We start from the raw sequence: 14,877 nt of genomic DNA on the forward strand, positions 1-14,877 counted from the left end.
TTTTGTTTTGGGACTTTTCCTCACTAGTTTGTGCAGGAAAAGCAATTGGATCAGCTGTCTTGAGCCGGGTCATGCAAATGTACGCAAAGTAGCGGGACCCGTGTCCCCTCCCCCAGGAGGTGGTGACAGGTGGCCGCGCTAAGCCGGTCCGGCTCACCTGATGCACGCGCCGACATGTTGGCCTCCATGCTGGCCGGTGCGCTTTTCTTCCCGGGAATTTTCTTGCTGTCCACTCGCCTTCTGAAGAACAAGATGGGATGGGGCCAGGCCGACGCCGACGTCGTTTCAGCACGGTCAGAACTTTCGTCTGCATGCACACATGCAGATTATTCCATAAATAATGTCATTACCATCTGCACTCTGCTATTTATTCCCATTTTATTTTGTTGACATCTTTTATTTTAGGTAACTTTGTATGTAGTTAAAAAATGATCTATTTGAATTATATTATATATGATTTCATTTTGACAATTATTTTACCCCGCCGATACTATACATATTTCAGATGGAATGGGCATTTATTGCCATCAATGAATAGAATACAACTTTTGTAACTCGCCACCTGCCTTTCATCCTCAGCGCCGTGTCATCTCTCCAAGCAGTGATGGCGTCGGCGGCGGGATGCTACATCACCGCTGCCTGCTGTGGGGACATTGTGCACGATAGGTGAGTGTGCATAGCGGCGTCTATTCGCGTCAGGACAACTCCTTCACACTCATAATTCCTATTCAGTTAGCTTTTTCCTGCTTCTCGGGTTTGATGACATTAGACAACCAATTTAATATGATATACACAAATTCAAATTTTCTGTTATGGTAAGGTACGTTCCTTTCCCTCCAGTATATTTTTTGTTAGTCATAAGGGTTTGGATGTCCACTGCTGTCAATGGTACATCGTTAGCCTAGTCTTTGTGATTAATTCAATGTGTGTGTTGCTTAGGCATTGGCTGACAGATGAGTATGTAGCATTTGGGGCGCCGTACTTTGTGTACGATGTATACGCCATGTTCCTGTGCGACCGGCACAAGCGTCAGGTCAAAGGTCACCGGGAAGGCCCCCGCGTGGCTGCCGTGGGCTTTGCACGGCGAGAGACTCTCATGGTTCTCCATCACGTCTTCGTGGTGGCCTTCTGCCTCCCGGCGTCGCTGGTAACCGTGGGAGTGCTCGGGACACGCCCCTTGGCCTGATGTCATTAGGTGTGTGTGTGCATGCTTGTCGTCAGGTGTGGAGACGGGGCAAAGGAGACTTTTTCCAAGGCCTTTTATTTCTTCCTGAGCTCAGCACGCCATTTGTGTGTCTCGCTAAAATTCTTGTGCAGGTAAGGATGTGTTCATTTTGTCAATGAGATATTGGGAAATTGAAAAAGTTAATCATTTTCATAATTGATTGTTTATTTGGGGTGACACTTGACCTTTTGTGTTTTCAGTTGAAACGCACGGATACACTGGCCTTCAAAGTTAACGGCATGGCAGCACTCCTGGTCTTCTTTGGTTGCCGTGTAGCACTCTTCCCATTCATGTACTTTATCTACAGCAGGTGATGTCATCAAAATGTGCCTGCCAAAAGGCCAGATCCCCAGTTCCAATTTTGGGGGGTTCAATTTTCTTGTTGACAACTGAATTAACTAAAACCAGCTCACATTTTATCAGGAAGAAACAAATCTAGGAAAAACATCTGTTTATTTCAGTACAAAATGATTTAGTCCATCAAAAATCTTTTCGGAGGAACTGACTAGTAAAAGAGCCCAACTGCATCAATGGCTGTTTTTAATCAAAATTTAAATTGGACATTCTAACAATGTATTGTTGATATTCTCCTTATTCTGGCAGGTACGCGCAGATTAGCCTTCTACAGGTGGTCCTGGAGGCCCCGTGGCTGTGCAACATGGGGGCCTGCGTGCTGTGGCCCCTCCAAATCTACTGGTTCTCGCTCATGTGCGGCCACGCCCGTCGCGTCTTCATGGGAAGTCGAGCGCTGTCTTCCTGATAAAGCTCCAGTCTGACTTTTTACAAGGTATGATAGACATCCATTAATTTTTTTTAAAAAAATGATAAAAATATAAATCAAATGGCTCATTTTTATTGTTCTTTGGCACTTTTCTTCCAGACTTCCAGACCGGAGATGAACGTGGCCTTCACGTTCAAATCGTCATCCAGCAATACAAAGTCTGCAAAAAAGAACAAAAGGAGCAAAGTTAAGTGTGATCCAGATTTAGATGGAGTTGTCCATCCATCAACACTTATTATTTAATGTTATATTCACTTATTGCCATTTAATTCAAAAAATGAAGAGTCAAAAATGTATACTTTTTAAAATTAAATGTAATATTTAATTAAATGTAAATTGTATATATATGTCTAAATGTAAAAAAAAAAAATAATATCTACAAGTAAAGAGGCACTGAAGTTTTTAACATATTGGTCACTATTTTATGCAAACCTGCGTCCGCTCCAAAGTCCAACGTTCCTTTACGCTGGCTTATTCCCAAAAGTTGTGCAGGGTGCAGTGATGCTGCTTCCAGCGCCGCTTCTACGCTGCAGCCTGCGCAAAAAAAAGAAAGCTCACCTTCCATCCCCCCCAGGGACTTCCTCGGCGGGCGCTCGCTCGCTCACCTGTGGCCTGTCGGAAGTGGCGGACGCACATGTCCATGCTGGCGACGCTGCCACTTAACGTCCGTGTACCTTCCGTGGGGCGCAAAAATAGTCAAAAAGGCAAAGCGCGTCGATCCGAGATGGTAAAAGGCGAGCGAGCAAGTGCTCACCCGCTACAAAGACTTGCAGCCCGCAGATCTCCACTTCTTGTTGGCCCAGTGTGTGTCGCCCTGGTGGGAGACCCATGGCCGCGATGGCGTCCGTCACCAATACCAAACCTAAAGGGCCATTGACAGCAATAGACGTAAAAAAAACAACCTTTCCATCTTTTCCTAATGATGGGCTGACCTGCAGGGTGTGCACGGTGGGCGATCCGCAGGGCAGCCGGGTTGGTGTGGATGCCATCGGCGATCATCCCATAGTAAACAGTCCTCCCCGGTGGGATGCGCTCGCTCGTCAGAAGCCCGACAATTCCCGGGTCCCGATGGTGGAACTGCCAAGACAACGGTTTAAAAACGGCGGCCGATACACAGAACGGGATGCTAGTGTACCGGAAGCATGGCGTTGAAGAGATGGGTGATGAAGGAAGCGCCACAGCGGACGGCGTCTTCAGCTTGCGACAGGTTAGCCACCGAATGCCCTAGCGAGACGGCAATGCCCCTTCGGCACAACTCGCCCACAGCCGCCGGGCCGCCCTCCAGCTCGGGCGCCAGTGTCACCAGGGCCACGTTGTCCAGGGCGCCGTAGACCTCGCTCAGGTCCGCCGCCGCGCCCATTTCAGAGAAGCCGCGAAGGAAGCGCTCAGGGTGGGCGCCTTTTTTCTCGGCGCTGATGAAGGGCCCTTCCAGGTGGACGCCTACCGGGAGGATGAGTCCCAGTGGGTGGAAGATTGCCCTTTGACCCCAACACACACAAAAAATGGAAGCTTACCCAGGACACCTGCGCTTTGGGGACCACCATCCTGGATTTTTATCTGAGGAAGAATCTGTCAGACAACATAAAATAGATAAGTATTCCGGAATATCAATAGAACACAAATACAACTTCAATTATAAATAGAATAAATATTCTTTTTTTTTTTACATATTTAAGTTTTAGTTTTTTCAAACTAATAACATACTATGTATGTTTATAGTGTTCAAACCTGACCTCATGGTAGACGTGCGGCGGTGACGTGACCAGCGTGGGACAGAATGACGTGACGCCGTGCTCCAGAAGCTTCTGCGCCACCAAAGAGACGCCGGCGCCGACGTCATCGGACGGCCGAGAGAAGTCCACTCCGAAACCTCCTGCGGGGAACGCATCAGCACGGCGCCGGCAGACGTAAAAATACTAACGATCCTCACCGTTGATCTGCACATCGATGAAGCCCGGTGCCAAAATAGCACCGCCGCAGTCCACCCGCTCGTCGGCGTATGCCCGCTCGTCAAAGAAGAGCTTTTCGGGGTCGAGGATTTTCCCTTCGCGGACCCACAGGTCCTCCCTGTGCACAAGTAAGCATTGACAGCGATAGACGTCCAATTTAAAATGTGATAACCCAATGTAAAATATAATAACAGTACATACTAAAAATACAAATACAATTTTCCCCTTTTCCTTGTTTCTGATCAACAATTTCTCTAAACTATGAAAATAGTTATTGATTATTTCTTATTGATTATTAGTAATCATAACCTCTGGATTTGGTGTTCCCTGAGGATTCTGCAGTTGATCAACTGAGTAATCGGCGCCTCGGATACAGATTTGTTGGATGGCATCTCGGTAGCCTGAGGAGGAGAGAAATTAACTCATTGGCTGCCATTGACGGCAATGGACGTCCAGTCCATTTTGACTGAAGGTAGATAACAGCGACTGAAACAATGATCATAATTTTCCTTTCTTATTTAGTATTGATTTTATTTGTTTGGCGATTAAAGTGGATGTTGACGAGAGAACAAATAAAAATGCCACACATTTGTTTTTAAAAAGACTTTGCTCTTATCTGTCAGTTCGTTTTGGTAATTCAAAGTCAACTCAACTCGTCTAAAGTTACATGACAGAATGCAGAAAGACTGGATCTGATGCTTAAATTATATGCCTTACCCGACTGAGCTCCGCACTTCGTCTTTTACGTTTCCAAAACAGAAAAAACGAGTAAAACAAGCTAAATTTCAAAGAACTACGGTAAATTCATTGGGATTGTTGCTTCCGTTATGTCTCGGAAAGTCACGTGAAACGGAAACACCTGGTCATGTGACCGATACACCGGCTGATATGATTAGAATGACCTAATTTTCATTTTCAGTTATGCACATGGATCGAAACGAATATTGAATATTGAATATCGATATGTTAAAGCAGTGCGGTGAAATCGAAAAGAAGAAAGATGTTGTTTTTGTTTTTGGCATCAACTGCATTATGAAATTTGACCAGCAGATGACAGCGGAACGCAACAGAACTTTGAACGCCTCGCGGGACGAGAAAGCTTTGGTAAATTTCCACTTTTCCTTACATTTGAGCGATGATTTTTTCCACTTTGACACAAGATCAACATCTATTATTCAATTTCTCCCTCTTGCATTCAACTAACTTGCTAATACTTAAAGATATGACTGTTGATGAGTTGATTGTTAATAGTAATACAAAATTTAAGATGGTGAAAAGTTTGCCAGGACTCAAACCCGTGACCCTTGGGTCCAATGAGCAACCAGTTCAATGCATATTTTGTGAACAACAACAACAACTAAAAACATTCTGATTTGTGTAGTTTTACTGCTAAAAGTACTTTGATCATAAGCAAGATGTTTTATAAGTAAAACATTTGGACTGAATGAGTCTACGTTTTTCCCATATTTTGAATTGTGTTAATTGTGCATTTGTACAGAATACCATTTTTTAGTTTTAAACATCCCATAGTACAATGTGAACAGCTGCAGTTTATAGTCCATTGCGTACAAGGTATGAACACAGTTTTCATGTCAATTTTGACAGGTGCATCTGACAATTGACTCCTTGCGATAATAATCTGGGATAATAATCCGGGATAATAATCCGCAATTAATCTCCTATTCCCAAAAAAATCCTCCGTGGCAGCACTAATCAAGCAACACATAAAAATGATTCGATTCCTACACGTCTATCTTTCCAAATAGCTTTGCTAAAACTCATCTAACATTGACATTTTAACCAATGGGCTTTCAGTTGAAACAATAACAATTGATGACGCTTGTCAAACAGCAAAATGGTGAAAAGATGTCCTCCCGATCAGTTGGAATGAAGACCTTCACCCGCAGTGACCCTTTGTGGAGTAATTTGCCCACCCTTCTTCTAGTATCTTCTCCCCTTTTGTGAGCTTTAGCACTGGTAGCGTGGATGTAGCAGGGCAGTTGAGGATGCCCCCCCCCCCTTTAACCACATCCCACCACCACCACCTCAGCCCCCAAAAGACACACAGACACCCCCCGTCAGGCGTTCCTGAAAGTCAACAATAAAGTTGGTTTCCAGTAAGACGGATACCTCGGCCGGTGCTGCTCATCGCCGTGGAGACCGGGAGAAGCCGCGGGCCTCTGGCGGCCACCCATGCGGGGGTAGCCGGTGGGCTTCGGGGGGGTCGCCGCGAGTGTAAATGCGAAACCAGCGCGGCAATATTTTAGCTCTTTTCATTGAGTCTTTTGTGGGCGCCGATGTCAGACGCGTCCTCTTTTGTGCGGGACGTTGACCAGCTCCTCCGCCTGGACGGGCCCTCCGCCGGCCCCTCGGGGTCTCGATCCCTTAATCTGGGGCTTTTTCATTGGCCTGGCTGGCTTGCAAAACGCACGGCGAGGTCGTCAGACGGCGCTCACGCGACATGTCAGTCTCGCGTGTGACAACGAGAATTTGCTGTTGTTTAGAAGTTGTCCGACGACAACGTACGTGACGTTCTACGATACGTACAATAAACAGTATATAGTGTGCTGTGGAATATACAAGTCAACATCATTTTGATCGTCGATTCATCCCCGAGTATTCGCGATGAGTCAACTAATGCCGCTTTTTAGAATTAGAATATATATAATAAGATCATATAAGGATATCAAAAATGTGCAGGAAAACCTAAACATTTAGAGATAAATATGGCAAATCAGAGAACATAAAATGACATTAATTAGTGAAAAAAAATCAATGCATTGTTATGATAAAGCAAGACTATTCATATTATTACATATATATATTTTTCCCTGTAATGCAAAATCTATTATTTCAAGAATAAGTTAGGAAATTTAAACATGGATTTAGACCATTTTATTAGGTCATTAATGTCTTTTAAGCAGTCGTATTGCAAGTGCCCTGGTGGCGTGAGTGGATAGTGTGTCTGCCTCACAGTTCTGGGGTCATGGGTTCAAGTCCAGTGTGGGTCATGGGCAATTAAGAGTGGCCAATCAGCCTACTATGTGCGTCTTTGGAATGTGGGTGGAAACTTGAGTACCTGGAAAAAACCCATGCAGAACTTGTAAACTCCACACAGGTGGATAGACCTGGATTTGAACCCAGGACTCCTATAGTGAGGCTGATGCACTAACCACTGGGCTACCTCTGAGAATTTATGACTGTCAAAAAAGTTCATTTGACAACCTATGTTCAATTAGTCAAACATTTGCAGCAGTCCCATTTTGTGAAATTGGTGTCATGGCAAGCACTTTGCATACACTGTATTATTTATTTTTAATGTGCTGCTATTTCTGTCACCTCAAAGGTCAGAGGTCAAAGGTCACAGTTCATAGCTTGTGGTTGTCCAAACATAGCGGACACAAAGTTGTATTCACCCAAAAAGCACAACCACACACACACACACACACACACACACACATTTGCACACACAATCGCAAATGCATTCAAACACACCCTCAAATTCACCTAGCGACACTAAACGACTCTATTTGGACTCAAGTTTCAACTAGGTTGAAACGTCCAAACTATTCTTTCCTTATAGAATTCTTTCCAGAAAATTCTGGGGAGTTCCGAGGTCACCCCCCCTGGGCGGTGGTAGGGACGAGGCTTGGGGCACTACTTTTTCAGCTCACTCCTCATATCCCACATTTTTGAATTGAGTGCATGTCTATGTGAATTTATACTAATTGCCTGTATACTTTTCATCAAACGTTAAAACGTGGCAAATAACCTCGAGGGCTTTCCGCTCGTTTTGGCGATTAAAAAAAAAAAACAGCCACATCGCAAATCAGGCAACTGCCAGGCAAGGTGCCCTGACGCTGCCTGATAACAACACACGCGCCCAATTTGATGTAATGTGTGTGCGTTTGGCTGGCGACCAGTTACGGAAGCGTACAAAGCGCCAACAAGATGGCCGCAAGCACGTGGCCCTCCCTCACACAAGACAATAGCAGCTTTTGTAAACAATGCTCAATGCAGAAACCTCGCTGAACATTAAATCATTGTATATTTTTGCTCACTTCTTTTTCATTTCCGGGCGATTTTTGGCTCCCGTCCTTATTAAAATAGATTGGACGCCAATGGGAGCCAATTTTCTTGGCAATCTCAACAGCATGTGACCTCAAACTTCTGATTTTTAAATTTTAAAAAAGTTATTTACTGGATTTTGCATGTCTTTTTATATTAAAATACCACAGAATTGGACATCTATCGCCGTAAATGACACTGAAACAAGATCATTCAATGGCAGCCAGTAATTCACTGTTTGCGGTCACCCCGACACCCGTCACATTGTGCAAGACAACAAATGACATCATCGCCACAACAAACTGCGCCGGACGACTTTACAAACTTTCACAGTTGAGCCCCCCCCACCAAACCTCTCGCCAACCGTCCGTCGCCATAGCAACGGACCTTCCCGGCAAGCCCTCGGTCTTCTGGTTCCGCTTGCCGTCGACTCATGGCGTTACTCATCTAATCTGTGGGGCCCCCGATTGGTCACCCGCAAGGTCACGTGCATGGCGGCCATGTTGCAGCAGAGGGTTAGCATTTCAGCACCAGGCTCGTCTTACGCGCTTCAAGTTACCGCCAGGCAGACGCCACTTCGGAAAGGCCAATTGACAGATTTCAACATATTAACAAGACATGTCACATATTTCCACATTTTTTTAATGCAAAATTGATCATTTATGACCCAAAATGTCCTAGTGAATTTCTTTGACTCATTCAACATTGCACTTTCACTGCATTTCTTTTAATGTTACATTTCATTGACAAGCTAGTTTGAGGATAGTCACAAAAAAATGTAATATCACTTTACAATTAGGCCCAAAAATTGAGAATTCTGTCATAAAATCCCACTGATGCATCACTCATTTGTATATTTTTACACATTTGATTATATTGACAAAATATTTCACTTATTGCCACTTTTTGACACTTTTAACCCCCCCCCCCCCAAACTGCCTATTCAGTTTAATTGTCTACTTTTATTGTTTTGACTTTTTATTAAATTCCCTTCCATTTGAGTCCTTAAAGTAGATTTTTTTATCTTTAAGTATTCATTTCAGTATTTAAAAAATTAAACTATTTTAGCATTAGTTTTTATAATATAGGGTTTCAGCATTAGTTTTTTATAATATAGGGTTTTAGCATTAGTTTTTATAATATAGGGTTATGTCCAGATGGATTGGACATTTTTGCAATCAATGGCATTTAAGCACAAACATCCATTGGCTGCCAACCCTCCCTGTTCCAATGGATGGAAGACTTAAGTATAAGCATGTCCCCAAAAATACCACACTAGCCACGATGGCGCGAGGAAGCGGCGTGTAATTCCCATCGACTGGCGGCGTGGCGTGTCAGGTGTCCGTCAGGTGTCACACGACACCAAGGCCTCCGCGGAGTGGCGACCGGGCGGGGGGTCCAATCCAGGGGGGTCTGGGCTGCTGATATATGGACGCCTTAGAACACACAAAGACGTACAAGACAAAGACCCCCCACGGTCCGCCGTTACGACCGTAAACAGCAATATATGCTTTGACACCAGTTCGCATATCTAATGCAGAGGTCGGCAACCCGTGGCTCCTGAGCCACATGCGGCTCTTTCATCTTATACTGCGACTCGGAGTGGCTTGGGAAAATAATTTACTAAATAGTATTTAATTGAAGCGTATTTTGGAGTCAGCTGGGATAGGCTCCAGCACCCCCGTGACCCTAATAAGGATGAAGCGGTTCAGAAAATGTCTAAATTTTTACTGCCCACCATACGACGATTTTGCCTTCCAATCCCAAACTCTGGAAAGGATTAATGTCATAACTTGGGGGTCCACCGTACAGTGTGTGTGTGTGTGTGTGTGTGTGTGTGTGTGTGTGTGTGCTCTTAGCCAAAAAATGAAGCTGCAGTAAAAGTCATTTTTATTGCTTGAAAAAATCATAAAAAAGGGAAAGAGCAAGGAACACAGTCAAGTGACGTCATCTCGTCTTTGGAAAGTCCTCGTGGCGGACAAATGCATCATTTGGCAAACGCTAACCAATGACAAAGAAGTAGTGGAGCCCGAGGAGGCGGAACCAATGCGGGAAGTTGCTGTATCTTGATGTGTTTTTTTTTTTCCTTTTCGCTTATCTTGGCGGAACGATGGCCAAAAATCCACGACCCATCGACAAAGATGGCTGGGTGAGTGCTTTGCTCATTCGCTGCCGTTGACGGAGGCGGATGTCCAAATGGCAGCTTATGAGTTGGTCGCCGTCCAAATGTCATCGGGTCAGCTGTCGCCGTGTGACGTAAACAGGAAGCGTTGAAAAGTTTAGGCCGCGGGACGGAGGCCACCTCAGAGCAAGGGTTCCACCGGGGGGTCGGCCAGGTCAAAAAGCTGCTCCAAATTGACGCCGGCGCCGCACAAGAAGTCGTTGCGCTCTTGCTCGCCATCATCCGGCCAAGCGCTTTCCAAGAAGGCGCAAGCCAGGAAAGACTTTTGCGAGTCGGCATCGGGGTCGGCGACCCCCGCCTGGGCGGCGCCGCTTTCCCGATCCTCCGCCGCCGGGCCCAGGGCGTCGCCGGCGTCCAGGCTGAGCTCGCCGCTGAGCGCCGAGTCCAGCAGGGCGTCCCAGTCGAAGTCGCCCTTGAGTGGGCCGCTCTCCTTCTGCTCGTCAGCGGGCAAGGGCGGGGAGCCGGAGCGGCGGGGTGACTTGCCCCCCACGTTGGTGCGACCCGACTTCCTCTTGTCGCCGCCGCGAGGGGCCGGCCAGGAGCCCAGCATGGTGCCCTCGGCCAGGCGGGCGTCCCAGCTCTGCTCAGTGGCCTCTTCGAATTCCCGCAGGAGGCGTTGGGACTGAGGGTCCACCCGCAGGGCGGGCGGCTGGGGCGCCAGCCCCACCAGCCCCAGCCGGCTCTGCAACGCCGGGTTGATCCTGACGGGTGGCATGCGGCGCTTCTTGTAGGCGCCGCTCAAGAGGCGCTCGGCGTACTGCGGGTCGATCCTCCAGAAGCCGCCCTTTCCCGGCTCGTCCTTCTGCCGGGGAACTTTGATGAAGCACTTGTTGAGCGACAGGTTGTGGCGGATGGAGTTCTGCAACAACAAAATGCCAAAGCAAGTCATGTCATTTGCCGTCATTGATGGAAGCCCAATCCGTTTGCACTGCCAGTGATTGGTCGCCGAGCACTACTGTCCGGTGATTGGTCGCCAAGCACCATTGGTCAGTGATTGGTCGCCGGTTACCACTGGCCAGTGATTGGTCATTGATTGGTCGCAGATTACATTGGTCGGTGATTGGTCGTCGATTAACATTGGCCAGTGATTGGTCGCCGAGCACAATTGGTCAGCGATTGGTCATCGAGCACCATTGGCCAGTGATTGGTCACCGATTACCACTGGTCAGTGATTGGTCGCCGATTATCTTATTTATAGTAGATTTGATGGTTTTTATCTAAAAATGATTGTTTTATTGTCCAAGATTGAGTTTGTGTGTTTGTCAGATCCAGGATTTAAAAAAAAATCCCGAATAACATAACTCAACTCTAGACTTTTTAAGAATATACCAATAGATTTTTATCATTCTGACATGTACAAAAACTCATACAAAGACCAAGTTATTGGTCTTTAATTTCAAATTGATTTGTTTTTGGAAGCGCACAAAGTGAATGTATTCACAGCCACTGACAGGCCTGACTGCAAGCCCCTCCCAGTCAAAACGGATTGGACATCTATCACATGAAATAACAATAAAACAGTACAAAAGTAGGCGGGTTTGTTGATGTGTTTCCTTAAGAGTACTATTATTCCAACGGTATTGTGTGGCGAGTGTAAAAAACACTTCATTCACTCACTGAATGCCATTTACAGTCATAGACGTACAATCCATGTGGAGTGGGAGGGTTGGCAGCAAACAAATGCTAATTTGCTCCTAACTCTTCCTTTTCAAATTCCTTGAAAATCCACCCGTGATAAATGTGTAGTTTTCATTTACTTCAATTAAGGAGAAACTATTTTACTGCTCCCATTTGGATGTCTTGTTTTTTTGTTATGGTTGGTAGGTGACCTGCTGCTTTAGTGAGCCTAAATTTGACTTTGGTGGGAGGGACGGAACATGGGGGTGTCTTCAAGACCAACTTTCATTTGCTACATGAATGATTGATGGAACCGTTGGCTTGTTTTGGTAGCGCCACCATGGGGCAGATAATATTTAACAAAGGTCAGGGGGTAAGAGGCATTAGGCTAGATGTTAAGACTGTGGGCTTCAAACTTCCTTCTTAGCCACACTTAGTCATGCTTGGCTAGTCTCAGAATTGTAAAGATTCATATTGTGATTACTAAGATGGATATTTTAAATTATGAATGACATCACCATTACCCTAACCAATGGTTGTTTTTCATTCTTTCAAGGCGATTGACAGCGAGAGACGTCCAGTCCAAATGGCTCTCAATGGGTGTTCTTCAGGTAAGTTTTATGGTTCTGACTACCACAGCACATAATCTGAATACTGTGGATATTTTTTGGCTAAGAGTGGATGGATTCATGCATTGGCAGCCATTGATCGGCAAAGAGGTCCAATTGTTTTTGGATGGGGAGGCTTGCCCATCAATGGCTGTTAGTGAGTTAAGTGTGTTTACCTGCCAGGTGGGCTCGGCGTGTCTGAAGTAGCAGAAGTTGTCCGTGATCCACTTGTAGATGCCGGCTAATGTCATCTTGCTATGCTTGCTGTGTTTCATGGCCATGCAGATGAGGTGCGCGTAGGAGTAGGGCGGTTTGACGCCGGCGTCCGTCTTGTAGTCCACCTCGTCGGGGCAGTGGCCCCGTGCCACTATGGCGGGCAATGGCCCCAGACGGCTGTAGGCGGCCGCTGTGGGCTTGCCCGGCGTCAGCGGCGGCCCCGCCGAGGCCAGGTCGGCCGCCAGAGGCGAGGCGGGCGCCTCCGAGCCCGGCGGGCCGCCTCGGCCGCGGGAGGGACGGCCGGCCGGCACGCCGCCTCCAAGGATGGAGAAGTCCTGCAGCCACTGAAGGCTGGTCAGGCTGTCGTCCAGAACGCCATCACCGCCGTCGTCGCCACCATGGCCATCATCGGCGCCGGCCCAGGGCTCGCGATGCTCGGCCCGGGCCTCCGCCTGGGCCGCCGCCGCCACCAGGACATCTTCCAGAACCTGGCAATCCTCGGGACCTCCCTGGTAGCGCCACTCCATGCTCGTGGGCGCCTCGTGACGATCGCCGCTTCGGCCCGTACGACACACGACACGATCCGGTGAGTGACCCCTTCAACAAATGAGGCAACCGTTAATTGTGAGAGGACTGAGCCAGTGAGCAAGTGACTTGATGGAGCGACTTGAGGGAGTGACTTGAGCAAGCAAGTGAGTGAGTGACTTGAGTGAGTGAGCGAGTGAGTGAGCGAGCGAGCGAGTGACTTGAGTGAGCGAGTGAGTGACTTGAGTGACTTGAGTGAGTGGGTAAGCGAGTGACTTGAGTGTGCGAGTGAGTGAGTGAATTGAGTGAGTGAGTGAGTGACTTGCGTGAGCAAGTGAGTGAGTGAGAGACTTGAGTGAGTTGAGCGAACGAGCGAGCAAGTGAGTGAGTGGGTGATCGAACGAGTGAGCGAGTGGGTGAGCCAGCTCTTAAGATTGACTGAGTGACCACAGAAAAGTCCCCCCCCCCACGCCCCCCCGCCCAATCAAGTGTGCGAGTGGATTGAGGGACTAAGTGAATGAATGAATAGTCCTGTCACGACAAGTGCGAAAGACGCTGGGGGCACTCACTCAGTGGCTGAACACATTGTTGTGAGAACATGGGACCGCACGCATCCATTATTTGAGTACTCACTTGCATTGAAAGCGCGAGGAAGTGACAAGATGAGCGTGCGAAGGCAGCCAAGTGAGAGAATGCGTGCGTGAACGAGCAGTCATTTGAACACAGTCAGTTTCCCTTCACACCTGCGCACTTATACGCGTCTCCGACCCTCTTTCTCGCTCTCCCCCTCATCTTCTCTCCCACTTCCACTCTCTCCCAACCACACTATTCTTTAACCATCCCCAATTATCACTGACATACACTTTTGTTTTTCCCACGTCGAGTCATCACTATCTACCCCATCAAGCAGCGCAAAGAGCAAAAAAGACGTCAAATCCAATAACTAGTCAAGCCTGAAAACGGGCCCTTACCTGCAGGGAAGCGTCTCTCCTCCTTGGTGTCAAATGTGCGCGCACCCTCCCGAGCGTACGTGCGTGTACGTGGAAAAACGTGCGTGTGCGTTGGGGCGACCAAAGAGCCACGAAAGTCAACGAAGACGACGCGCAACCCGCAGCGACGCTTTAATACCTGAACACGTAACCTTAGCAACTACGGCCACGCCTCCTTGTAAACAACCTGCCGTGCGACTATTGGCTTGTCCGTTGCCACGGAGACCACTTCAATGCACATACCAAGCTACATCAAATTCGCCATCTTTCTATAGAGAAGAAAAAGGAGTTGGCTGCCAACCCTTCCTTGTTTAAACTATGGCCATCCGTGGAAGCTATTGGGATATTGTTTGAACTAAAATTGCTCTTCTTAAAAGTATTGTTTTGAAATGAATATTCTCTATATTGCAGAGAAGTCAGATGACTTTGATGAGAGTTGAAAAAAGATGACGAGGTTGACATCACTATCGTTTGGGGGTTTGTCGTAATACATCGTAAAGGAGGAAAGAAGAAATGGGTGGCTGCGATTACCATTTTAAGACAGAAAAGGGCGACAAAGCATCCCTTTTGTGCGCTCGTTTGGTAGAAAGAGAATGCAGCACTACCTTTACAGACGTTTATAGACGTCCATACTATTATGATAGTAGGATGAATTGCTGTTTAGTAATTTCCTTCATGCCCCTGAAGAATAATTTCTCACATTAAGCTACTAATATT

General features: G+C 46.9%; 3 protein-coding genes across 4 annotated transcripts; 1 reads left to right on the forward strand and 2 right to left on the reverse strand.

The window, feature by feature from the left end:
- Window positions 1-47: 47 nt before the first annotated feature.
- LOC144208061 (ceramide synthase-like) lies at window positions 48-2,276 on the forward strand. The gene is made up of 7 exons (XM_077733715.1): window positions 48-293; window positions 580-666; window positions 940-1,147; window positions 1,222-1,317; window positions 1,426-1,535; window positions 1,829-2,012; window positions 2,106-2,276. Exons 1-6 carry the CDS (start codon window positions 175-177, stop codon window positions 1,983-1,985), a joined length of 777 nt encoding a protein of 258 aa, XP_077589841.1. The 5' UTR covers window positions 48-174; the 3' UTR covers window positions 1,986-2,012; window positions 2,106-2,276.
- Window positions 1,662-4,822, reverse strand: amdhd2 (amidohydrolase domain containing 2). Its single transcript, XM_077733723.1, has 11 exons — window positions 4,673-4,822; window positions 4,265-4,356; window positions 3,937-4,073; window positions 3,740-3,879; window positions 3,521-3,575; window positions 3,142-3,446; window positions 2,939-3,083; window positions 2,761-2,868; window positions 2,612-2,680; window positions 2,439-2,540; window positions 1,662-2,166 (listed from the first exon to the last, which is right to left on the reverse strand). The coding sequence occupies exons 2-11, from the start codon at window positions 4,345-4,347 to the stop codon at window positions 2,078-2,080; spliced, it is 1,233 nt and encodes a 410-aa protein (XP_077589849.1). The 5' UTR covers window positions 4,348-4,356; window positions 4,673-4,822; the 3' UTR covers window positions 1,662-2,077.
- Window positions 4,823-9,896: 5,074 nt separating this feature from the next.
- Window positions 9,897-14,521, reverse strand: foxj1a (forkhead box J1a). 2 transcript variants are annotated; one of them, XM_077733712.1, is made up of 3 exons: window positions 14,143-14,521; window positions 12,607-13,243; window positions 9,897-11,064 (listed from the first exon to the last, which is right to left on the reverse strand). In XM_077733712.1, the coding sequence occupies exons 2-3, from the start codon at window positions 13,171-13,173 to the stop codon at window positions 10,327-10,329; spliced, it is 1,305 nt and encodes a 434-aa protein (XP_077589838.1). In that variant the 5' UTR covers window positions 13,174-13,243; window positions 14,143-14,521; the 3' UTR covers window positions 9,897-10,326. The 2 variants fall into 2 exon arrangements, with proteins under 2 accessions (XP_077589838.1, XP_077589837.1); XM_077733711.1 differs by lacking the exon at window positions 14,143-14,521 and adding an exon at window positions 13,805-14,130.
- Window positions 14,522-14,877: the final 356 nt, after the last annotated feature.

The sequence above is a fragment of the Stigmatopora nigra genome, chromosome 15 (assembly GCF_051989575.1).
Source record: "Stigmatopora nigra isolate UIUO_SnigA chromosome 15, RoL_Snig_1.1, whole genome shotgun sequence".
NCBI classification, from domain to species: domain Eukaryota; kingdom Metazoa; phylum Chordata; class Actinopteri; order Syngnathiformes; family Syngnathidae; genus Stigmatopora; species Stigmatopora nigra.

Coding starts and splice junctions, on each gene's coding strand:
- LOC144208061 (XM_077733715.1), top strand. CDS start 175: ATGTTGGCCTCCATGCTGGCCGGTGCGCTTTTCTTCCCGGGAATTTTC. Junction 1,148..1,221: donor TCTGCCTCCCGGCGTCGCTG/GTAACCGTGGGA, acceptor GCTTGTCGTCAG/GTGTGGAGACGGGGCAAAGG. Junction 1,318..1,425: donor TCGCTAAAATTCTTGTGCAG/GTAAGGATGTGT, acceptor TTGTGTTTTCAG/TTGAAACGCACGGATACACT.
- foxj1a (XM_077733711.1), bottom strand. CDS start 13,887: ATGACTGCTCGTTCACGCACGCATTCTCTCACTTGGCTGCCTTCGCAC. Junction 13,244..13,804: donor TCCTCGCGCTTTCAATGCAA/GTGAGTACTCAA, acceptor CATTTGTTGAAG/GGGTCACTCACCGGATCGTG. Junction 11,065..12,606: donor ACGCCGAGCCCACCTGGCAG/GTAAACACACTT, acceptor TTGTTGTTGCAG/AACTCCATCCGCCACAACCT.
- amdhd2 (XM_077733723.1), bottom strand. CDS start 4,347: ATGCCATCCAACAAATCTGTATCCGAGGCGCCGATTACTCAGTTGATC. Junction 3,880..3,936: donor CATCGATGTGCAGATCAACG/GTGAGGATCGTT, acceptor CGTTCCCCGCAG/GAGGTTTCGGAGTGGACTTC. Junction 2,541..2,611: donor CCACTTCCGACAGGCCACAG/GTGAGCGAGCGA, acceptor TTTTTTGCGCAG/GCTGCAGCGTAGAAGCGGCG.